At 36.9% G+C, this 25,265-nt stretch overlaps 2 protein-coding genes across 2 annotated transcripts in view; one reads left to right on the plus strand and one right to left on the minus strand.

Annotated features, from left to right (window-relative positions):
* Positions 1–6,192, minus strand: part of crb1 (crumbs cell polarity complex component 1) — a 42,372-nt gene extending 36,180 nt beyond the window's left edge. Inside the window, exons 1-2 of the mRNA XM_061738819.1 lie at positions 6,055–6,192; positions 1,024–1,260 (exon numbers count right to left, since the gene is read on the minus strand). Coding sequence (XP_061594803.1) covers positions 1,024–1,260; positions 6,055–6,127 — 310 coding nt within the window. The 5' untranslated portion in view covers positions 6,128–6,192. The remainder of the gene's footprint in view (positions 1–1,023; positions 1,261–6,054) is intronic.
* A 6,463-nt stretch (positions 6,193–12,655) lies between these two features.
* Positions 12,656–24,647, plus strand: axdnd1 (axonemal dynein light chain domain containing 1). The gene is given in 16 exon segments (XM_061738995.1): positions 12,656–12,833; positions 15,647–15,795; positions 16,434–16,537; positions 16,784–16,895; positions 18,036–18,103; positions 18,226–18,282; positions 18,479–18,587; positions 18,838–18,959; positions 19,188–19,328; positions 19,454–19,543; positions 19,876–19,996; positions 20,292–20,372; positions 20,826–21,017; positions 21,107–21,198; positions 24,314–24,453; positions 24,547–24,647. Coding segments are annotated over 16 exon segments (1,857 nt in total).
* The last annotated feature ends 618 nt before the right edge of the window (positions 24,648–25,265 follow it).

Genomic DNA, 25,265 nt, shown 5'->3' on the forward strand with positions numbered 1-25,265 from the left:
AATCTGCCACACAGACTCAGGTCAGAGGGTAGAAATGAACAAAGCTTTCATGTGGACTGGCTGTGATCATGTGTGGATTGCTCTTTTATGTCAGCAAAGTGTCCTTCTGCAGCTGTTTGCCACTTTGAAGTTGTAAAACCTAAAAAAAGGGGTGTATACAATCATTATTTTAAAATGCAGCAGTGCTATAGTACTAAACATGAGATGTGAGATGAAGGATTATATCGTATACTCCTTTTTTTTGTGGTTGCAGTTTTGAAAAACTAGTAATGTGACTATAGCTCATGCAATCAGTGAAGTTGAAATTATAATACTTTCGTGTGTTTTCAGCAGATTTATCTTCAGATAAATCAGATCTGATATCTGAAGACAGATATCAGATCTGTCTTCAGATATCAGATCTGAAGACAGATCTGATATATTTGATTAAAAAAGGTAGATTTAGTAAGATTTTCGTTCGTTCGTTCGTTTTTATTTATTTCGAACATGTATAAAAAAACAAGATAAGAAGATAAGAGAAACAAATACAGGTGGGCATTCCACCATATAAAGAAAAAAAACACATATTTCAGTTACATGTTCGAAAAGGAGCGGTAGGAAGTATAAACTTATTTAATCCCACCCCCTTTCCACAACTAAACATAAATGATATGCCTGTATTTACGTTTTATACTATACACTAATTTGTATAAATAAATATATATCATTTTTACAAAAATAACCTGTTTAATAGCAAATGTAAGCTCTATCATAAATATAATATACAGTAACTATGATATAAATATAATATGACTATGATATAAATATAACTATGACATAAATATAATACGTATATCTATACAAACATACAAAGACAACATAACGAAATAGCAAAACACACACAGCTGCTCATCTGATCTAAAACATTAATTACCATAAAATATATGAAAACATGCTAATAGTTTCTAATATTTTGTATCATTTTGCTCCACAGAAATATAGGAACTTTGTTATTTTAGCAATGCTTCTGGAAGTTCTACATACCGGTGAATCCAGGAGGACACAGACAGGAGAATCTGCCCACGCCGTCCACACAGGTACCCGAGTTCTTGCAGGGTTGGGAAGCACACTCGTTCACATCAATCTGACACTGAGCCCCCTGGAAACCCGGCACACAGAAGCAGGAGTAGCCGTCCTCACGGATTCTGCATATCGCCTGGTTTTGGCACGGGTTTGGAGAGCACCGGTCCACAGTTAGAGGTAGCTTAGCAGGGAGTGCACCTGAGAACGAGTCAGGTTTCAAAATGTTAGCATAACTAGGATTTGTTATTAAATACAATCATGTACTTCTTCTTATCAAAGCCAATTTTAGTTTCATTATCAGAAACAGCATCTGCTTCAACATTACATTTTTCCATGGTGACAAAATCAAACTGAAGATCTGAGGTATTTATTCCTTCACACTAGGGATGGGCGGAAGGACTAAAAGATCTATCATGATAATTTCTGGCATTTATCCCGATAACAATAAAAATGACGATAAAAAAAATACCAATTCAACTCCACCTTTGTAACTATAAATCTATCACCACATTCAGCCCCCAAAACACTGCTCTAAAAGAATACTAAATGCTACTAAACTACACCAATTAAATTGAATTAATAAAAAACAATTTAAATGAGTTACACCTGTACTGCAAAACTGTAATGACTCAGATCCGCCATGTTTGTTACACAAAAACCTCATCAACGGGAATTTTTCTTTCTTTCTTTCTTTCTTTCTTTCTTTCTTTCTTTCTTTCTTTCTTTCTTTCTTTCTTTCTTTCTTTCTTTCTTTCTTTCTTTCTTTCTTTCTTTCTTTCTTTCTTTCAGGCTCATACCTTTCTTTCTTTCTTTCTTTCTTTCTTTCTTTCAGGCTCATACCTTTCTTTCTTTCTTTCTTTCTTTCTTTCACGCTCATATCTTTCTTTCTTTCTTTCTTTCTTGCTCATTTCTTTCTTTCTTTCTTTCTTGCTCATTTCTTTCTTTTCTTTCTTTCTTTCTTGCTCATTTCTTTCTTTTCTTTCTTTCTTTCTTTCTTGCTCATTTCTTTCTTTCTTTCTTTCTTCCTTTCTTCCTTTCTTCCTTCCTTCCTTCCTTCCTTCACGTACGTTGTGCGTGGATTTAACGCAGAACCAAAAATGTCATCAACAGGAATTTATCGTTTTTACCGCGAGATGACAAATTCTTACCGTGGGGAATTTTTTTGACGGTATATCGTGAACGGTAAAATATCGCCCATTCCTACTTCACACATTATGATGATGTTGTTTAATCAGCAGGACAACTCCAGACTGTCAGAGTGGGTTTATGTCTCACAGCAACAAGAATTAAAATCACACATTCTCATACTAAATATGGGCAACTTCTATTATTATCCATATTATCCATATGTCAAACACTGTTTTCAGTTTAAACACAAATGAAGGAGGTATTATCTATCGATATTAACCCGCCTGAATTGTAAAATAATGTTACTTCATGGCCACTGACAGCATCGGTCTGCAGCAGCCACAAACGCACACAGCGACAATACACATGCCATTCCTGAAGAAATGGTCAGCTGGGAAACAGCGGTCTGTGATAACATCTAAATGTATCTAATTACAGATAACCTGATGGAGAGGAAGAGGAAGCCGATTTTGGTGATAATTCACTTTCCTGAGCTGTATACAGGACTGTCTCAGAAAATTATATTGTGATTTTCTGTAATGCAATTACAAAAACAAAAATGTCATACATTCTGGATTCATTACAAATGAACTGAAATATTGCAAGCCTTTTATTATTTTAATATTGCTGATCATGGCTTACAGTTTAAGAAAACTCAAATATCCTATCTCAAAAAATTAGAATATTCTGGGAATCTTAATCTTAAACTGTAAACCATAATCATCAATATTAAAATAATAAAAGGCTTGCAATATTTCAGTTGATTTGTAATGAATCCAGAATGTATGACATTTTTGTTTTTTTAATTGCATTACAGAAAATAAAGAACTTTATTACAATATTCTAATTTTCTGAGACAGTCCTGATGTGAGTTTGAAGACATAAGTTTGGTACGACATGAAGAGGCACGTTTTGGTGAGGAAAAGGACATCTCCAACAGCTTAGACATCTGAAGCCAGAGCTTTTTTCCAGATACAACTGGAAAGCTACAGCGAGCATCCACCTCCTCAACTCGGTAAACTGGTCAATATCTACAAAACCACTTCTTGGAAAGCTTTTAAATCGTCCAGCAGCCGAAAGTGACAATTTGCACCACCATGCTCGTTCTCCTGTGTTGTGCCTAAACAACACGGTGAGGACAACATGTAACGTATCCGATCTGGAAGGCTTTTCTCAAACTCTGCCGTGGACAATCTCTGACAAGGGGAAGTGGGGAAGAAGATTAACAGTTCATTACGGGGGAATCTTTTATCAGAAATCAAAGGAGAAGGAGGGAGAGGAAAGAATTAGCGCTACATATTTTGTTGATGTGCTGCATTAAATATCAACACGCATGACATCATCCAAAAAGCAATTATCTAAGCTTTTATTCTAGGAGGTTTTTTATGGGTATTATATTGTTTTTATCGTATTTTTACTTTTATTGTAATGTTTTATTCGTGTTATTGATTTTTTGTGAAGCACCTTGTGACATTCCATTGTCTACGAAAGGTGCTATATAAATAAACTTTACTTACTAACTTACTTACACTTTCATACATGTCTTTAACTACTTGGATGATGAAAGATGAAGATAAAAAGAAGGTTCACTGTGATTCTTAAGAATATCAATCCTCTGATGATGGACTGGTTTTAAATAAATCCTGCGTCTAAACTCATCATGTCTGCCCTGAGACTTATTCCCTGCAGCTATTACACTACATATGCTAGAAAACCTCCAAGACAAACAGCTTTTGGCACGGCATCTCAAAGCTGGCACACGCCAGGCAGGCTGGGTGGCACAATCTCAGAGGCAATGACGCTTGTAAAGTATTAGGGGACATTAAGACCTGATATTACAAAAACAAGACTTCAGATCAGCCGATTTGAAATTCATATCATGCAAAGACAACAAAAAAAAAAAAAATCTTGATGATTATGAAGCTCAAGGCCACAGTATGTTGTCCTTCTGATATAACCCCTCAAAGTAACAATCAGTCAAGAGCCCACTCAGGCTGAGAGACTGTAAAGATGTGGACTGGCATAATTGCGGTCCATTTTCTCCAGAGCAGACTCCAATCATCTGTCATTGCTGGAGGTCAATCAATCTCACAGACAGCCAGCAGGGTTCTCCAGGAGCAGCTTATACACGTCTAGACTCAGTTTAAGAATTCCCTCCATGCCCGGAGGAAATGATGCAGATCTAACGTATCAGTGGTGATGTGTTGACCATATGCCTATATTAGCCCTCATTACAACGGAGATCAACCTTTAAATTCAGATCAGATTAGATGCAGGTTTAAAGCCTGTGGTACAGAGATGAGCTGACAAGTAGGCCTGTGTTGAAAAAATCGATTTCCCAATTCGAAATCAATTCTCATATTAATTCCTAGAAATCGATTCATATGTCTAAAGATCGATTTTTATTTTGATTTTTTTTTTTTTTTTTTTTTTTAATTTATTTATGTATTTTTTTTTCATCATTACATTACAACTTTTGGTTATTTTTTTGTTTATCCCCAAAAAGGAATGTTTTGTTGGACACGAGAATAACTGGTGCCATGTTTTTGCCTTTAAATATGTTTAAAGGTATGAAAACATTAAAGTGTTAAAGGGTTATAATTGCATAAATTGTCTATATTTCATTACTTTATATACTGTCTTGGGGTTACATTTGCAAAAAATGCTAAAAACCAAATGCTCAAAAATGAAAAACCAAAATAGACCGAAAATGGAACAAATAAAAACGGAATGTGGGAAAAAATAAAACCGATTTCATCCGTCTCTGTTTCCTCCCTGGATGTGTTTGGTAATTCTGACCCACATGATGTTTCTGAAAGCAGTTCTATCAGCATTCTGGGAGCTGATTGGTCCTTACAGCATCATTAGCTGCCAATACTTGCTGTTTAATCTCAATATAATACTAGTAGTAATATTTTGCATAACTACAGTCATATAATTCATGCAACAGCTCAAAAAACAGTTTTAATAACACTAACCCAAATCAATATCGGAATCGAATCGGATCGAATCAAATCTTGATAATCGATTCTGAATCTTAAGAATCGGAATCGAATCGATTCTTGACATTTGAATTGATCCCCAGCCCTACTGACAAGTATTTAAAACAAAATCATAGCAAGTATTTTGTGATTCCACTGGTCTTTCAGTCTTCCCGTGATGCAGAGCTCAGAGGATTCACAGCCGGCCAAGCACACATCCCCTCCCACAATGTGTAACGCTTCTTCATATGCAAATGCCTTGAGAGTGTCTTTGTCTGGTCCTATCTGGAGGTCCTCAAACGGCACATGAAGCACACCTGACATCTCCCCTGCAATGATGCATGTTGCTGCTGTATGTCCCTGTGTGTCTGCTCGGGTCCAGATAAGAAGACCTGTTGTTGGGGGTTTTGGAAAGCAGGAGGAAAACAGCCCAAGCAGTTGTCTGTGAACAACCCCCACGGTCTCCCAAACCTTTTCACGGGTCGCTGTGCAGCCCCCCCATTGTTAGGTCTCTTTTAGTCATCATTAGCTTTTCACTGCTTACAAAGTGTGTACAGGCTATGATGTCACCTCACAGTCACGCCATTCAAATTCCAAGCATGGGACAGTTAAAATAAGGAAATCAGATCCAAAACATAGTAAGAATATATCACATTTACATTGTTTGCACTCATAAGTTTCAAGCATAGACATTGGTAAAGGGAGCATGTTTTTGATTTAGCACTAAAATGGCAGGTTTTAGTGTCTCAGCTCTATGAATACATTAATAAGACTCACAGATTATATCAACTACAGTCTGTAATTCACCAAGAATTAATCTACACTCAATTATAACAACTGAAACTCTACTCAGACCCAAAAAAAACAAAGAACTTTCACGTACCATGTTTCACAAGCAGCGAGGAAGCCAGAACTGTGTAGACAGAAATGAGATGACAATAAGAAAGTAAATCCATAATCACGACAGCGAAGCATCCTGTTGGTTGAGCTCGAGTCTGATCGCAGGAGGAGCGTCTGTCCTGCTGGATGCTGCTGCTCGGCAGCTGGCAACTCCAGACACACTTGATGCGCACTTGATGCGCACTTAGTGCACACTTGTGGTGCGGGAGCGCCGTCCAGAGACGCCACAATCAGGCGTGACATAATTACAGGCGGGAGCGCGCAGCGCGCGCAGCTGCACCGATACAAATATTGTGCTGGATCTACTTAAAAAAAATAAGTCAACTTTTTGCATTAGATTATTATATAGATCAAGAAAGACTAGTCTTTGTATAAGCTACTTAATTTTATGTATGTGAATAATACATTTTGCAAGTACAGTCAACTTAATTGTGTTAATTTTACTTTATTTATCAAAAATAAGTTGACTTTAAAAATAAAAAAAGGGTAAAAAAAATAAAAACATAATAAAAAATAAAAATAAAAAATTAAGTTCTTCATTCATATACCTGCCCAGGGACTACGGATGGAAAGTAGCTAGTAAGCTAAATCCGGTACAAACAGTACTGGAGTTGAGGGGGGATGAGGGGGGTGGCATCCCCCCTGAAATAAAAACGGTCAAAATCTTCCCCCGTAAAACTGCCATCCCCCCTTTCCATCCCTTATGTCATTTCATCAATGAATGTGGTTTTACTGCTATTTCAACATTTAGAGTCATCACCAGAAAAATAACACCAGAAAAATAACTTATTTGACAATTTTCACCTGTTTCAAGTACATTTTCACTTTAAATAAGTAGAAAAATCTGCCAGTGGGACAATATTTATCTTAATCTACTTAAAACAGGTGAAAATTGTTGTTTTTTCCAATGATGAGTCTTGTTTTAAGTGTAATGAGATTTTTTTTTACTAAAATTAGACATTTTAACTAGAAATAAGATAAATATTCTTGTTAAGATTTTGAGTTTTTGCAGTGATCCATGTTACTTATCCTGTGAAGGACAGAGTCATATTGATAAGTTCAGAAAAGTGTTTTTTATTGTTGTGTTTTGATGTATTTGATGTAAGCCCAGTGGATATTTACAGCTTACAGAAGGCTGCATTTAACTGCTGCTATGTCATTCCTGCAGTATTTCTGCAGGTGTTTTGGTCAGTGCTATTATTTGTAATATATTATATTATTTGTAATCAGCACAAATTATCTGTCCCCATATGATCAAATCCACCATCCCCCCTGACTTTTTTTTACAACTCGAGTACTGGGTACAAAGCATCTTTCCTCATCTCTGAGACTAATGTCATTTTGTACATTGTCCCTGACACAAATAAACTTAATAAATAAATAAATAAAGTTGACTTTACTTGCAAAAATTAAGTTAAGCAAATTCATTTTGTACATACTAAAACTTAACTAGTTTATACAAAGACTAGTCTTTCTTGATCTACATAAAAATCTCATGCGAAAAAGTTGCCTTAATTTTTTTAAAGCAGATCGAGCAAGATATTTTTTACTGTTGTGTTCTACATAAAACAAATAAAGCATGTTTCATCTAAACGTTGGTCAATCTGCCCAATAGATTAAAATTGTTAAAGGAAAAGTAAATACAACAAGATCATTGCTTGTTGTTTGTGTGTAAATGAAAAGATTGCCTGGAATTACATAAATACTGCTTGTTAAGGAAAAAATGCACAATGTCTTGTTTTTTGAACAAATGCAGATTAAGTTCAAAACTAGATGTATTCATGTAAAGCAACAAACTTCATTTTTAATTGTTAATATCACAGATTTAAATATGTTATATTTAAATGCGCTTAGATTTATTTTTTTCAGTGTAGGAGCAGCGACAGATGAAAAAACTGAATTACAAAAAAGTAACTCATTAATTAATGACTAATTAAATGGAAAATATGACGTTTAAACAATAATTAATGATATATAATTGGACATTTCTTTATTTAAAAAATAAATGTAGGTTCATTATAGTTCATTATAATTAATAATAAATACATGACCATGTTATTGATTTGTTATTGATAGGTAATAAAACAGGCTATCGTTGGGAAGTGCTCTACTTTAATCCTATAGTCTGAAAGGGAGTGGGGTTTTTCAATTCAATTCAGTTGAATATACTTTTATTGTCCCACTTGTGGTAATTTGTCTTGGACTCAACAGCTGATCTTCAAGGGCCTTGACAGCTACAGTGACAAAACAATATGTAGGAGCCTAAATGTAATTTGAGTTAGTATTTGGATAAGAATTTAAGTTCATATGTTAATTGCTGTTTCCCACATGGAGCAACAGGATGATGGAGAAGAAGCCAAATGAAGCATTTGACCACAAACTTTACGGCCTGAATCCAAAACACAGGTAATATTTCCCACCGCTAATGTTTTATTGTGAAGAAATCATTCAGGTCAAGTGTGTGTCTTTGAGGACAAGAATCAAAGTGTAACTGTTGCTGAAAACCCTGCTGATAATCAAAATTTTAAGTTTGTCCTGAAGATGGCGTTGTTGTCTTTTTTTCTTTTGGCCTGACGATTACGCTTGAGGACAGATGAACATGACAAAATGTATATATACAAAATGTATATATATATATATATATATATATATATATATATATATATATATATATATATATATATATATACATTTTGTGGATATTTTGTGGATATATATATTCAGTTTGGGGCCCAAACGCACAGTATACAGTGGATCACATGTGCAGTTTTCATTTATATTGTTAATCTGCTTTTATTTAGTTATTTCCTGTTAACTTGAATGTGCTCTTATTTTGAAAAGATAAGAAAAACAGAAATTGACTAAAAGGGGTAAACAGTGCAGCGGGACTAAAGGGGAGATTATAGCAGGGGTTATAGCTCCAGTCACAACAAGGTATTTTATTTATTTGCTGCTAAAAGTTTTAAGTTTATTTAAATTGTGTTATTTCTAATTTAGATTAGATTAGATTAAATTGTCCTTTACTCATCCCTCAGTGGAGAAATTCACTTTTTGCAGCAGCAGTACACTCAACACACACATGGAGGGAAAGGGTAAAAAAGTAAAAAATATATAATTACAAAAAATAGACAGTATATACATTGGAATGAAAATAAAAGTAGTGCAGTACGAGAAAGAAAGAGAAACAGTGTAAAAAAAAAAGCAGTTAGGATGTTGGTGAGGTAGACAGATATTGCACATGTTGATATTGCACATGTTGTTATTGTCCATTGCTTCTGTGATCAGGCCTGGTTGTGGAGTCTGAAGGCAGCGGGGAGGAAGGACCTGCGATGCCTCTCAGTGACGCATCGCAGGTGATGAAGCCGGTCGCTGATGGAGTTTTCCAGGGCTCAGACAGTCTCATGATGGGCGGGCCACCAAAGAGTCATAGAAGGTCCTCAGGAGGCCACCCCTCACTCCAAAGGACCTCAGTCTGCGCAGCAGGTGGAGTCTGCTTTGGTCTTTCTTATAAAGTGCCTGAGTGTTTATGGTCCAGTCCAGTGTTTTGTTCAGGTCAACACCCAGGTACTTCTAAGAGTCCACTATCTCTATGAAATAACTTTTGGTGCTAACAGATTTTAAGTTAATGTATTGTTTTGCCTTCTGTTTGCTTGATTTTGATTTAGCTCTCAAGTTGGTCTATGAAGTTAAGAAAAGGCACAATAAACGACTTAAAGGGGACCTATTATGGCATCTAATACCTATTTTAAACAGGCCCTGAATGTCTTAAAAACAAGCTTTTGATTGTTTTTTGCTAAATAAATTAGAAATTCAGCCTCTGAGCCATGTCTTTATCTTCCCATTCTCTAACCCAGGGGTCGGCAACCCGCGGCTCTAGAGTCGCATGCGGCTCTTTAGCGCCACCCTAGTGGCTCCTGGAGCTTTTTCAAAAATGTTTCACCTTTTTTTCCTTTTTTCCCCCTTTTTCTTCTTTTTTTCTTCCTTTTTTTCTCTTTCTTTCTCTTTCTTTTCTCTTTTTTTTCCTTTTTTTCTTTCTTTTCTTGTTTTTTTTGCTTTTTTCTTCTTTTTTTCCTTTTTTTCCCTTTTTTCTTCTTTTTTTCTTCCTTTTTTCTCTTTCTTTGTCTTTATTTTCTCTTTTTTTCTCTTTTTTCTCTTTTTTTCCTTTTTTTCTTTCTTTTCTTGTTTTTTTTCTTTTTTCTTCTTTCTTTCCTTTTTTTCCTCTTTTTTTTCTTCCTTTTTCCTTTCCTTTTTAATCTCGACATTTCGACTTTTTTCTCAACATTTCGACTTTTTTCTCAACATTTGAACTTTTTTCTCGAGATTGTACTTCAACATTAATCTCAACATTTTGACTTTTTTCTCTAAATTTTGACTTTTTTCTCCACATTTTGACTTTTTTTTCGACATTTCTCCTTTCACCATTTGTCTTCATTCTAAGGTTTATACAAGACCTTTCATTTTTTGCGGCTCCAGACATATTCGTTTTTTGGGTTTTTGGTCCAATATGGCTCTTTCAACATTTTGGGTTGCCGACCCCTGCTCTAACCTCATTATCTATGCAGGATACTGAGTGGGCGGGGCTATGATAATGAGGCTCTGTGCTGATTGGCTGCCTGAATGACGCGATACACCGCTACGAAAAAATGGCGGAAGCTCCGGCCGGGGGAGTTAGTTGTGGGCGTGGTTTCACGCATCGGAGGCTAACCTATGTAAATCGCGCTCATCGTTACATAACGACGGGCGCAGAATCTGAACGGCTCGTAGAAGCCACATGACACTGGATGGCTCATCCGGGCGGCTGTACAGACACTGCAGAATTTGGAACTTTCCTCCTTCTCTGAGTTGGCAGGCTGAGGGGAGACCACTTTATATATGTTAAAGCAAGAGAAAACCTGTTTTTCATAATAGGTCCCTTTTAAGACCATCAGTGCAGGCTTTGTTTTATCTTGACTTTGACGCTACACACTGTATGTTAATGATTATTAATATTGTTTTTATTATTGTTGTCTTCTGCAGGCATCACAAACCAAACATGCACACACTACCGTGCACTACAAATAAATTAATCTTAGGAGGAGAGAAGTTGCTGCGTCTTCTCTGACCGGAGGATTAGATCAGTGTACATACAGCCAGAGTATTATCACCGAAGCTGTCCTGCTACACCCTCCCACCACCACCGGCCCCTCCCACCACCACCGGAGCATCCATAAACATTCACACAGCAGCGATGCCCTCCCGGAGCCAAGGAGGGGGTCTTGCCCAAGGACACAAAGACACATGACTGGGGGAGTCAAACTGCCAATCCTTCGATCATTGAACGAGCTGATCTACCGTCTGAGCTGCTGCCTCCCTGTCATGTGACGTTGTTTGAGTTTATAGTTTATAGTTTTATTTGGATCCCCATTAGCTGCAGCAAAACTGCAGATATTCTTCCTGGGGTCCGACACATAATATACAATACATGACAAAAAATTAAAATCAAACCTAAAGAGGTAGTAGAAGAAAAAGAAAAGAAACAAAAAAAAGTAAAAAAAAAAAAAAGGAAATTCTACTACAAAATATATATTCTAGATTTCTGTCAAATAAGACCAGTGCTCCTTTTGACACTCACATTAAGGTTACAGTCATTCCGAAACATTTAGATGTAATGCATTTACAATACAAAATCATACCTTCTTTAAATAGCATTAACCAATTCAAACAATGTATAGTCATCGACAATGCGTTTAAGTTATAATCACTGATCGTAACTTGACCCCATGACCATTTTTAGTAAACCAATAGCCATTTAATAATAATTAAATAAGTTTTATATGTATTAGTTATACTGTAATATCTATTCATTACCTTGATTAAATCAAAATGGCATTTCATCCACTGGTCACCATGACGATCAATGTATTATGTTAAACGTCAGAGAATGATGACGCGTGATGACGTCAGCGCAGGCTATAAATACGGTGGTTCTCCGCCTTCAGAATCTTTCCTTGAGAAGCAACTTGTGAGTCACCTCTGCAAGACACAGTAACGTCTTAACCTAACTATAGAAATGACTTCCTGACAAAATCTTAGAAGAAAAGTGGCATTTGAGACCACACTTGAAGAGATTCAATACTACATCCCTGATGATCCCATTGAAGTTCAAAGAGAGAATCAGGGGTGCAACCCAAAAGCAGAAAACAGGACTTGGATGTAGATCTAAATCTGGATTTAGAAAATAATGAAATGGAACTAATTAAAATGGAAATGGAGGAACACAAAAAAAACTGAAAGAGACTTCAGCAAGAAGGAAAAACTGTAGAGGGAGATAAGAAAACAATAAAAGAGGGCTGGAAACAAAGAAGAAAGAAAAGTCTGTGACATCAAAGACTCAAAGACCGTGAAGAACTTGAGGGAAAGATAAAGAAGCTGCAGCAGCAATCCACTGACTTAAGAAATAAGTTACTTGAAGAGATAAAAAGAGATATTGAACAAATTAAATGGGAAAATGACAGAGAAAATGGATTTGATGGAGGAGAAGAAAAGATTGGACCTTGAGAGAGATGAACTACAAAAAGAACAGAAAATCAGTGAATAAGATTAAGATGGAGGAAGGTCTTCAAGAACTCCAGACAGAGAAGACAGAGATGCTGCAGAAGATCTTCAATTTAGAGAAGAAAATTAAACAATTTGAAGAAGAAAAGAAAACCTTGGAGATGGAGAAATCTATGAAAGATCAATACAAGGTTAAAATGAAGAAAAAAAAAGCATCTGCAGCAGAAGGTGAAAAAATTGGAGGATGACAGAAAACAACTGGAAAAGGAGGGAGACATTAGAGCTGGAGAAAAGACAATCGAATGAGATACAGATTGAAATGTTGGAAGGCCTTCAATACCTCCAGACAGTGATACCGCAATCCTTAGATTTAAAGGAGGAAAAGAAACTCATTGAAGAAGAGAAGAAAATCTTGGAGATGCAGAAATCTCTAAGAGAACAAGCAAATCTTCTTGCATTAGAGAAATTGACATATGCCATGAAAGGGAAATCTGATGACTTTTGGGAAATCTGGGGACAGTTCATGCGTTTTATGAGGAGTAATCCATTGGGACTTGTACTGGATGATTCTGTTGAATGATAATGTACGGAGGATTCTGTTTTGCTTTTTTGTTTTTTTTTTAGTTTTGTGTGTAATGTTTTTTTTATGTTGTTTTTGTCTCAGTATCTTTATGTCTGCTATGCTTGTGTGTTTTTTCTTTGTTTTTTCTATTTTATTGTACATTTTATTAACAGATATAACTGTATTGTTGTAATAATTGAAAACAATGTAAATAAATATAGTGTTAAAAAGAGAGAGCAAGCAAATCTAAAATTGGAGGAATTAGCAAAACAATTAACATCAATAATGAATAGTCTGTAGACACAGATGAAAAAACTGGGGGATTGACAGTCACAGGAAACATCTAGAAAAGGAGAGGGAGACATTAGAGCAGCAGTTCAACCATTAAAAAGCAAAAAGAGAAGATGCTGCAAGTTCATAATGAGATGGATGAATTGCTGGAGAGGAAGAATAACTTGAAAAAGGGGGAAAATATTAACAGTGAAATAGAGAAACTGGATAAAAACAGAAACAGGCTGATCAATGAAATTCAAGAAGAATGAAACAGTTTAGAAGAGGAGCTCAATAAATAAGAAGAAAGAAAACGGATGCTACTCTTCATGTTTTTTATGCTTGCATGACACAAATACAGTAGATGATCGCGTTCAGCTTCATGGACTGTTTCCTGTGCAGAAATAACAATAAACCTCCTAAAGACATCTGAGATTTTGGTATTCTTCATTCACCAAGGTTATTACATAAATAACACGTTTTTCCCCCTCAACAGTTTGTAAAAGGTTTTGATTGACTCTTGACACACTACGAGTCAACTACTGATGTAACTCAAGCTCCTGTCAGTTGCTGTAAAAGGATGAAACCTGATGGCCTCTGCTACTAACACTTACCTAACATTTTGTCATAAATATTTAATGATTGAACCATTTGTACAGAAGCAGAAGCCATGAAGAGAAGTGGCAGCAAAAGGACCGTAATACATGTACAAATAGTCATTTTTTTAATACATTTTTTTGACACATGCAAAATTAAAATGACCCTGGTTTGTTTGTAGGAAGTCTATCCGCCGTTTTACTGAATGGGAAAGATATAAAATAATTTTCAAAAAGCATTCCTGTGCCTCTCCAAACTGAATTGGTACAAGCCTCGCGAGAACTGCCACCTGCTATAGCCTGGGTGGCAGTTCTCGCGAGGGTAGAGGCGACAACGAGAGCAAACTCGGAGCACGTCAGAGAGATGGATGGATGTAATAACGAGAGAAATGTATATATTTCTCGAAACATGGGATAGGGAATTTCCTGAAAACGTGTAAAATAAATAAATGTGATTTAATTCCCTTTTATGTTTTATTTTTGTCTTTATTACATACACAGGAATGTCCACAGCATTGCATTGTCAAAGATCGGCCGATCAGATTCATTCTGAGCAACTAGTTGTAGTTTGGAAGTGGTTGACAGTTATTTTAGAGTTTTCTAAACCTTTATTGAAATGTAAATAAGGGAAACTGTACCAGAGACGTTCAATAGTGTATAGAGGATCTTTGACTGTACCTCTGTTGTGGTCGTTGAGCGGTCACGCGTTTCCATAGCGACGCTTGACGCCAGTTGAAGCGCAGCTGTCCTCATAACAAAAACAACATCTTCTCTCTAACATGGTCTGGTGAAAGTTGCAGAGTCTTATCGTCACAAACCTCTGTTGGTTTCCTCGTCGTGCGTCCAAAATGTCGAAGCCCAGACGAACAGGTGATTTTAAATTATTCATATTAACTTTACGTGACAGTTGAACTATTAAATCTATTATCTTATCTGTCAAATCAAGTAAATGTTCACTTTTCAATATGAATTGAATTAATATGCATTATTATTATTATTATTATTATTATTATTATTATTATCATTATTATTAATAATGATAATAATAAAAATTATTATTATTAATAATAATGACAATAACAATAATAAAAATTATTATTATTAATAATAATAATGACAATAACAATAATAGTAATAATTATTATTAATAACGATAATAATAATAATAATACTACTAATAATAATAATAATAATAATAATTGTTATTATTATTATTATTATTATTATTATTATAACAGAAGGAACAGAAAGTGTTTCTGTCATATTGCATTTTTTAGAATAAAGAATGCAAACCTGCAAAAAAGAAATGGTAGACTAATAACAACAAGATGCTCTCTGTGGTCAGTGAAAGCTGTTCAATAACTACCTACAGTACATACATTTCCTCTAGAGAATATGATGTCTATGATTGATATCATGAATATCATGATCCTGTTGAATTTTGGAAGGATGTCACCTTATTGGAAGGATTTGCTATCCTTTTCCATGGTTATTTTGAGGCAGAGAGTGCCTGTCATGCAATTATATATTATAAAAATATATTATATATTATAAAAAACTACAGTCATAATCTGTAATGGTACATTTTTATTTGTTTTTGTTTGTCTGAGTAGCAAAAGTGACTCCTCAGGTCTCAGCAGAGGGTGTTAGGAAACAACTGCCTCCTCTCAAACATTCAGGCATCCCACAAGAATTCCTGATCAGCCTCACCTCCGCCGTCCACTGGAACCCACAGAGCTCTGTACACCAGCAGTACTGCAAGGTACTGGGCCCATTTCTGTATATGGCACAGTAACATTGCATACGAGTCAATGCTAAGTCTTAGTCTTATTAGCTCAGGGGTAAATAGGTACAGGGGGACAGATTAAACATTACAACAACTGCTCTTCTTTATTTTTCTTTCTTACAACATCAAATTACACTTATTGGCACATGTCGTTTTCTCTAAAAGTGCCTTTTCCCCACATGTGCACTGACCAGGAATCATATTTTTTTCACTTTCTTTAAAATGACTGTGAAACATGTAAACAGTGAAAGCTACTACGAAAAAAAGTGTTTTTTTTTCAGCTACATTCATTTGCTAGAGAAAAAAAGTTCACTATAAATATATTCTAATAGCTAAAACTATAGGTTTATACAATAAAGCAATAAAAGTTACAGAGTATACAGTACCTAACTATACCAAAAAGGATATTTACTCTTGAGTAAAAATGAAAAGTGTATAGTTAAATTACATTTTTAGTGAGCACCAGTGTGAAAAAAAGTCTCAGGGCGCTTAACAAAAAAACTCAACTGACAATTCAGTATCAGAAATATAATATTACGCTGGCTAACCTGTTTAAACTGTTATTCAAACACTTCTAATTGTCTCTGTTGTTTTTGATTTGTGTTCGTATTCAGGAATGTGGGTTCAGACGTCCAGATGCCGTCTGGAACCATCCACTTGGCCGTAAGAAATACCAATTTCTCCTGGAACAGCCGACGCCGCTGGCAGGAGCCCGCAGGTCAGTTGTATGAAGAAGACACAAACAAATATACCATCACTTTAAGCTAACTAAATTATAATGAATGTAGAACTTGGTCAGTGAAGTTATGTTTTATCTTATAAATTTACTTTCAAACACAAGAGCTATTTATTATAATTTTGTCAGAAATGATAACTGCGGTTTTAAAAAGAACAGATTTTCAATATATGATAAGTGAAAATAGGGAAAAATTTGATATCAGAAAGATTCACTTTTTTTTTGTAGAGATGTTTCCTTCCTGTGTGATAAAGTGGTCAACCAGAGTAAGATAGCGCCTCTCCCACCACTGACTGACAGGAGTTGCCATGGTGACAGACAGGTGAGCTGAGTCAAATCAGCTAGTTTTTTTTTTTTAACCGAATCCTTCATGGTAAAAACATTCATGAACATTCATTTTCTGGGTTGAAGTTTAACTTTGTGTCGTCTGCATTCTGCTTTTCCAGTTTCATTTGTAAATGTTTATTTGCTTTAATCCCTTTTTTTTGGTTCTGTCTCACAAAACTGCATTCAAGAAGTGATTACTTGCCTCAGTTCAGGGGAGATACTCATCGATTTGGAAGGTTGTGTCATACTCCGTGCCGTCGCCTTGTTATCACGTGTTTATTGTTAGTTTATGTATTTGTTTTCGCCTGTGTCATACCCATCATACCCCAGGTTTCTCCAGTCCTTTAAAATGATCTTGGTTTGTCCATGTTTTGTTCAGTAAACTTTGAATTTTGGACTTAGCCTTGTGTTCGGGCTAAGGTTAAGAGTGCTATAGAAGTTGAAGTATCAACTCAAGTTTTTTACACAAGTAAAAGTATAAAAGTACTGGTTAAGTAAAAGTAATGTAAGGGGGGAAAAAAGCCATTAAGGACAAAAGCCATTGAAAATGAATGCATCTTAGTATAATGCAAATATATTAAAGAACCATATATGTGTACTATTGAGCATTAACATGTGTTTCAGAGAGCAGGAGATATGATGACTAGTTGCCTATAAGTATTGTAATGGTGCAAAAAGTCAAACTTCAGAGGCATGTTATCATTTATCCTAACCTTTATTGGAATGTACATCCAAGTTTAGTTGCAGGAATCTGAGGGAACGGATCTAAGAACAAAACTGGACAAGAACATCTGAAACAACCACAACTAAATTCACTCTATCCGGATGGAGCAATTTCACTGGATAGTTTTTTGTTTAAAGGCCGAAATGAAATAGAGTAACGAGGCTGTTTTTAAAATGTAAGGAGTAAAAAGTACAGATAATTGCGTGAAAATATAAGGTAAAAAGATAAAAGTAAAAAGTTGTCTGAAAAATAATTACTCCAGTGAAGTATAGATAACAAAAATTTCTACTTAAGTAAGGTAACAAAATATTTGTACTTTGTTACTTGACACCTCTGATCATAGTCCATCATTGTGAAGAAAGTGGCTCCAGCTGAATTATTATTATAATTACTGTGTGTGGTGATAACTGTGGCCACTCTGTCTTTCAGAGTATGATCTCAGAAGAATATCACGTTGTGGAAAATAAAGGGATGCACTTCCTTGAGTTCTATGAAGAGTGAGTCTGTTTCATGTGCTTTGGTCCATTCCTCCCAGGCTCATTGTGCTGCCTCATATTATTACATTTAATAGTAGAAGTTGAGAAGTTTTTCAAACAACCTTTCTGCTTCTTTCCCTTAGTGCATTTACGGTGCAGCTGCACGATGAAGAAGATAAGCTGCAGGTTTTTCCCTCACTGTGAGTTAATCACATTTTCTGACAGACTTTAGTTGAATAGTCTTAACTGAAAAAAAAAATTATGCTAAATTTGGTAACATTGCATCCAATTGTTAAAAACAAGTACTTCAGTTAGGGAGGACCTTCCTGATGAAAGGGGTTGGATGCTGCTGTAAATCGACTGTAAGGTAGATTTCTGTGTGTCTCCTGCGATCAGGAGGCCCAGCGGAAGACTGGAAGCAGTGAAACTGATGAGGATTATGGACGACATGTTGGAGAAAGCCAGTGTGGATTGGCAGAGTGGTGAGATGACTGACCTCTCCCAGGTTGGTTCTGTGCTTCTGGGGCTCAAATAAAAGTGCATTGCTGCATTCATTTACTCCTAAACTGCTTTTGCTCAGATGAATATGCCATCATCACAATTATGTCCATGGCTTTCTTTCTACACTCACGATTTCTTTCAACACTACAGCAGATGCTTCGATGTTTATCTGTATTAGAAATAAACATGTATTCAACAAGGAACTTATAGGATAAAAATAACTAGTTCATGTAATGATATTACTTTTTTACCAGCTGGAAGGTTTGCTTCAGCAAGATAAGGATGAGCAGACTATCTACAACAGTTTTTTCTATGAACTGATCAGGCAGGTTAGTCTGGGTTGTGCTGAGAGAGGACAAATGCTCTCCAAGATCAGGTGAGCAGCCAACAGACCAACCTTAGTGGTTGTTGAAAGTCATTTCCTTACCCATTCAATCTTTTTTATTATAAAAAATTATAATTGTCATCTTAAAATAAAGAATAATTAAAACATTAACGTTTATGTTACTTCAACAGTATAAAATACTTTGGATTTGTGATAATAAAATCTTTCCCCGTAATTACCCATAAGGCCTTTTCCCATGAGCTCTTGATTTTTGTCCAGACAGCACTACCAGGATCTGCTGGATAAGTTCCTACGCCGTCTGATGTTTTTATACAACGAGGCGGTGGCACAGCGGGCTCAGAATCGCCGGCTCATTGAGGAAATCTGCCGCATTCAAACATCCATGCAGCAGCTAACAAAGTATGTGGAGCCGGGTCAGATTACCGGGTTACTTTACCATGTGCAAGAAATATAAATGCAACAAGTTCAAATACTAGCACTCATTATTAGTTGTTGAAAATAACTTCTTTGTCCTCACTTTACAGGCTAATGCCCACAATTAGAGAGTTTTTTTGCAGTCAGGAGCAGAACTTTCGCCAGGAGATGGCTGAGACGATCAGACAGACTCAGATCAGGTCAGTGTGTCATCACAGTGAAATTAACTTCATTTAGTCAAGCTGACAAATCTATCATGTTCATGTGACGTAAAAATGACTAAAAGTATGATCCTTGTTCATCTGGTCACTATGGATGATATAGCTCAAGCTAAATCAGAAAGTCACTTAAAATTAATGTTAGGAGAAAGACTATAGCAGGTGTGTTAGTACGTTGTCCTGATGCTGCATTTTATTGACAATATATACTTAATTAGAACTTTTTTGTCATGAAAAAAACCCTTTTAGTTGAAAATGCATTTCTGCAGAAGCAGATAATGTGAGCTGTCAACTGATCTACAATCTGTTCTTAGTATTATCCAGTATTACCAAGAGCTGTGTGAGCTGAATAGAGCTAATCTGGAGGCTCATCTGCTTCAAATGAGTGAAGACAGAGAGCGCTGGAGCCAGCTCATCCTCAGCCCTGCCTTACAGGTACATGGGGCCATCGTGCCACTAAGATGCATTTTCTGCCTTCGTTGGGACACATGATGGTGCATTGAAAAGTCAAAGACCTTGTTATGAATCATAGAAAGTGAGAAGCAGAAAATTAGCAGTGTGAGGGATTTCGTAGTATGCTCAGATTACCATTTGTTCTTGAAGATACCCGATAAGAGCAGCAATGATTTATTTTATTAGTTTGACACTGATATCAGTTAGCCGATTAATAGAAATGATAATTCATACACAAACTATTGATCTGCTGTTATGTGTGTTTGTGTGTTAACAGATGAGTAAAGATGCCTCACCAGAACGTACAACAGAAGAAGTCAAAGAGGTCGGAGATGAGCATGAGGCAACGCCAAGTCAGGTTTGTTATTTTACAACTTTTTAAATGTGCATCATCGTTACTAAAGTCCTTTTAATATTTGGAAAAATACTCTTTGCTTGAAGGGAATCTTGAATGTTCCTGAAAGTTGATCAGCTGAATATGTGTAGTAAGAAAGGACCATTCCTTACCATATTAACTTTATTTATAAAGCATTTCCTCAGAATCATCGCTGAAACAAACTGCTGTACACAAGAGAGGATTGTTAAGACACAAATAGAGCACAATTAAAAATTTCCAGTTTATTGCATTATTATCTCCTATTATAATATGTCAAATAGAAATGATTTTGGTCAATCCATTGAACTTATTTATTATATTATTGATGAGTATTTTTATATTCTGGCGTTAGAAGTTTTTCAAAGAAAATCTATTTTCATCAACATTGAAAAAGACTGTGGAGCTTTGAGTAATAATCATCAGTATTATTAGCAGGTCTTGCATCAAAGGAAGCCTCCTGTTGTTTTGCTGAGGCTGCATGAGGCGGACGAGGTAAACATGAAGGCTGGTGTTGTTGTCCAGCAGGAGGAGCTAACGGTTCGTGACAGCCCTGTGGTGGAACTGATGGGCTTTGATGGAGACATCACTCAAAAGAAGCTGGGGGAGAGCCGAGTGCACTTGACAGGGGTCAGACAGTTAAATCATACACGTTCTCAGTTTTATTGGTGAGACTTTAATGGAAGTGAACTGTTGTCTGATCATCTGTCTGTCTTCAGACCGATGAGATGGTCGTGTCTCCGCTGACAGAAGAAGCTCAGAGAGCTTTTAGCAATCTGACCACAGTGGAAATGCTACAGCGGGAACTGCTGTAAGTTTACAGTCTCACCGTGCAGTATCATTTCTGAATATTTCTAATACTGTTATATCATACATATTATATCACCTTGAAAAAATGTCAGATTCTGTGATATTTTGCTAATTTCTTCAAAAGAAAATACGATATCACAGATGAGCCTTTGTATACACACTATACACACTATGGGCCTGATTTACTAAAGGTTTGCGTGCGTAAAAACGTGTGCAAACTTGACATCACCTGCAAACCAATGTGCAAGCTGATCTACTAACAGCGTGCAAAGAGGACTGCGCCTCTCAAATGAGCAAAATAGCACACGCTGTTCATTTAGTACTTTTGCCCTGATGAATAATCAATATGGCCAGAAATCGCTAAATACTGGGAGGGGAAAATGCAAATAGGTTCATTTACCACACGCAATGAGATTTACCAAGCCTGAAAGTAATTGCGGGGATTGTGATTGCGTCTGTATTTAATACGTTCGAAAGGAAGGTGCTAATCTGCCCAGAATTACGCACCGATGGCTGCTGTTATTGTGGCAAGGAGACGACATCGCCAAAATCAAAGAATACGCAGAGAGAGAGTTTTTATTCTGCTGCATGCTATTTTAAAAATGGTTGCACAAGTTTTATTAAAGGCCACTTTTTCTTTAGTTCTTCGCCTTATATCTTGCCACCTTCTTTTAACCTCATCTGCCGTTCTTTTTGTCTTACCAACTGCATTTATTCTATCGCAGATTTTCTCCCATATTGCGTTTCTTTTGGTAATGTTTAAATTTATTTGCTGTTGTTCATGAATGTGTTTATTTGCCTCTTCCACTAATAACTCTAACTGCAACTTGTCAAATTTCATTTTGCGCTTGCGACTATCCTGCTTTCCATCCAGACTCTCCATGGCGCAAACCGTAAGAGACACGCAACACCTCATTTAAATACTGCGGTTTGCACCTGTTATCAATTGCGCAAGCATTCTTGGATTCTTGGATCTTAGTAAATCAGGCCCTATATATATATATATATATATATATATATATATATATATATATATATATATATATATATATATATATATATATATATATATATATATATATATATATATATATATATACAGTGCAAATGGGGAAGTGTGTCCAAACTTTTTGTCTTTACCGTATATAAATATAGAAACATTTTAACATTGCCAAACATTATAAAAGTATATTTTTTCTCTTTGCTAAGAGGAATGTCATAGTTTAAAATCACATCAGAAGGGAGACTAGGGACATACATACGTAGGTGTTTTGGGAAATTCACACAGCCACAGTTTATTCACAGACAGTGGCGGCCTTTGGCATCAGGGGGCCCGTTTCAATATTTAATATGGGGCCCTATTTATTACTATATTTGCCAGCTATGTGTCCTGCGTCCGTGACGCATTATAAGCTGAAAGAACGCAGTAAACGCATCCATGCGTGACGCATGGATGCGTTTACTGCGTTGGTGTTAGAGTGGGCGGCAGCCGCTGCTGTAGTCGGTGCAGATGCTGGACCAAAGAAAGAGGTCACTTTCGAAAGACTACTGTTACCTTTCTTAATTTACAGTCCCAGGGTCGGCGCCAGAACAAATATTCAGAGGGGGCACGAGCCACGAGGCTTAAGGGCGGGCACAAAATCAGCCGTGTAGGACAGCATTTTAAGAAAAAAAGTGCATTCTCACTGCTTTCCTATTAATAATCTGTCTAAAACAGCCTTTCTCAACCTTTTTTTCAGTCATGACACCTTTCAAAAGTGAATAAAATCTCACGACACCCCAGAGTAAAATATAATTAAAAACCGCACTGCATCGCTCTGTAAAGTATAAGTCCCGTTTATTTTGTATCAATAACTTCAACACGATAACTGCACCAAAGTAGAAGTCATCGTTCACTGCTGTGCTTGGTTGCCACGCTGATGGACAGAAACTATGGTGATTTTTAAAAGAAAGACTGCCTAAAGAGACTTTTCCAGCCGGCTTCACGCCGGCCGTTCAAAGTAAAGCCTGATTTATGGTTCTGCGTTAAATCGACGCAGAGGCTACGCCGTAACGTACGCGGCGAAGCGCGCCGTACTTGCGAGGAAATTGGGACTGGCACAGCTGATTTAGCGGAGCTCTTTAATGCAGAAACAGAGGATGAGACTTCGATGGGTTTGATTAATGTAAAAACTGAAATAAAGTGCAATCAAACAAAGTTTTGCTCCAGCTCTATTTTTAAATAGGCTACGCACACTTGTGTGCTTGTGTGTTCTGCGGCACGCGCGCGCGCGTGTGTGTGTGTGTGTGTGTGTGTGTGTGTGTGTGTGGACGGCGCCTTTACGGTCGGTGCGCCGTGTTTTAAATACAGAAATGACACAAAACCGAGGGTGCCTTTCCACACGGCGCCCGTATGGTCGCGTATTTAGGCTATATATGAAATGTCAGAATAGGTAATTTTTTGACAACACCCCTGAAGCAGTTAGACGACACCCCAGGGTGCTGCGACAGTCCAGTCCTATCTCCGAACCGTAGTTGGGAGAGCTGGTATTTAAATACGGTTTCTGGCTCGTTGCTGGTAACCGGTGTTAGGAGTCCGGGGAAAGTGAAGGGAAAAAAGGACGGAGGAAAAATGCTGTCCGTGCAACCTCGCACATTTATTACAAACATGTAATAAGAGCAAACAAAACGCTTGAGGGCCAACGACTGAAACTAACGGAGGACACACTGAAAAAGTAGCCTAACTAAAAACGTGTTCCGGTCTTCCACACGCGCACACCTGCATCTCCCTCTCTCTCCTCCGCTGCACCCACTACATCTCACACACACCCGAACACAGATACCGTCTTAAAGGGGACCGGGCTGGCCGGTAACACTACTCACAGCTTTCTTTTTTATATCTGCTCATTTTCGCTTTTCAGCACCACTCTGGTATGTTCGTTTCATGTTTCTTGGATGTTAGCTGGTTAGTTTAATGGCGGGTAGTGATTTATTATTGTGTCTTCCTTGCGCATTAATTTTTTTGTCAGTCAGTTGGGGGCCCCCTGGTGGCCGGGGCCCGTTTCAACTGAAACGGTTGAAACATAGGTAAGGCCGCCTATGTTCACAGATTAACGCGTTAACTTCCTGCTCCTCAGGGACTCTGAGGTGCGAGTAAAGGATGCCGAGCAGCGAGCCCTGGATGCTGAGGACGCCCTGAAGGCAGCACTGGACAGGATTCAAGACCTGGAGGGAGAACAGCAGTGTCGCCCCCATGTGGAGCCCAAGAGCATTAAAGGTAAAGGCCTAACAACGGCAGTAACACAGTACTGTATTATAGTATACTGTACATGCATAAATGTGATGCATGTTTTTTTTGTGTGGGTTTCAGAGAAAAAGAAAACATCACCAAAAGCAACATTACCAGCTCCTTCAAAAGAATCAACTCCAGATCCAGAAAACAGAAAGAAAAAGACCAAGAAGAAGAAATGATATAAGGTTGTTATTAATTTAAACCTATTTAGCTCACAAGTTTTCAGAAATGTACACAGACATTTAAAAAAAGAGAAAGAGTGAGAAGTAGAAAGGATCATTAAAGAGCGATAGCGACCTACCACTAGGAAGTTGCAGTGGAAGTTAATAAGACATTGTCCTATATGTGCAATTATTTCTTCAGGAATTAATGTCACTTTATCTACATAATGGCTTTCTGTGGCTTTGTTGGACCTTGTGGTACAGTACTTTATACCTACTGTATATGTTCAGATCTGCTGTTGTGTTCTGGACTGAATTTTAGGTGTAAGCAGATAATTCATTTCGCATTTTCCTGTATTTTAATACTTGAAATAGGAAGACAAGGCAACATACAGTATCTTAGAAGATCAAGTTTTTCAGCCTGACCATTCAGCTCGCCGTCCGTCCTGAATGACCAGGCAGGATATGATGCCATGCTAGACCTTTCACACGGATGATTGTTTAAAATATCTGCTGAATCTAACAATAGGAGGTGATCTATTAAGCCTGAACCTCATACTTTTATACTACTGTTGTACTGTAGAAGCCCCATTTACATAACACAGAAATACGCCGTTTAGATAAGTGGCCTAGTTT

The sequence above is a fragment of the Cololabis saira genome, chromosome 13 (assembly GCF_033807715.1).
Source record: "Cololabis saira isolate AMF1-May2022 chromosome 13, fColSai1.1, whole genome shotgun sequence".
Taxonomy (NCBI): Eukaryota; Metazoa; Chordata; class Actinopteri; order Beloniformes; family Belonidae; genus Cololabis; species Cololabis saira.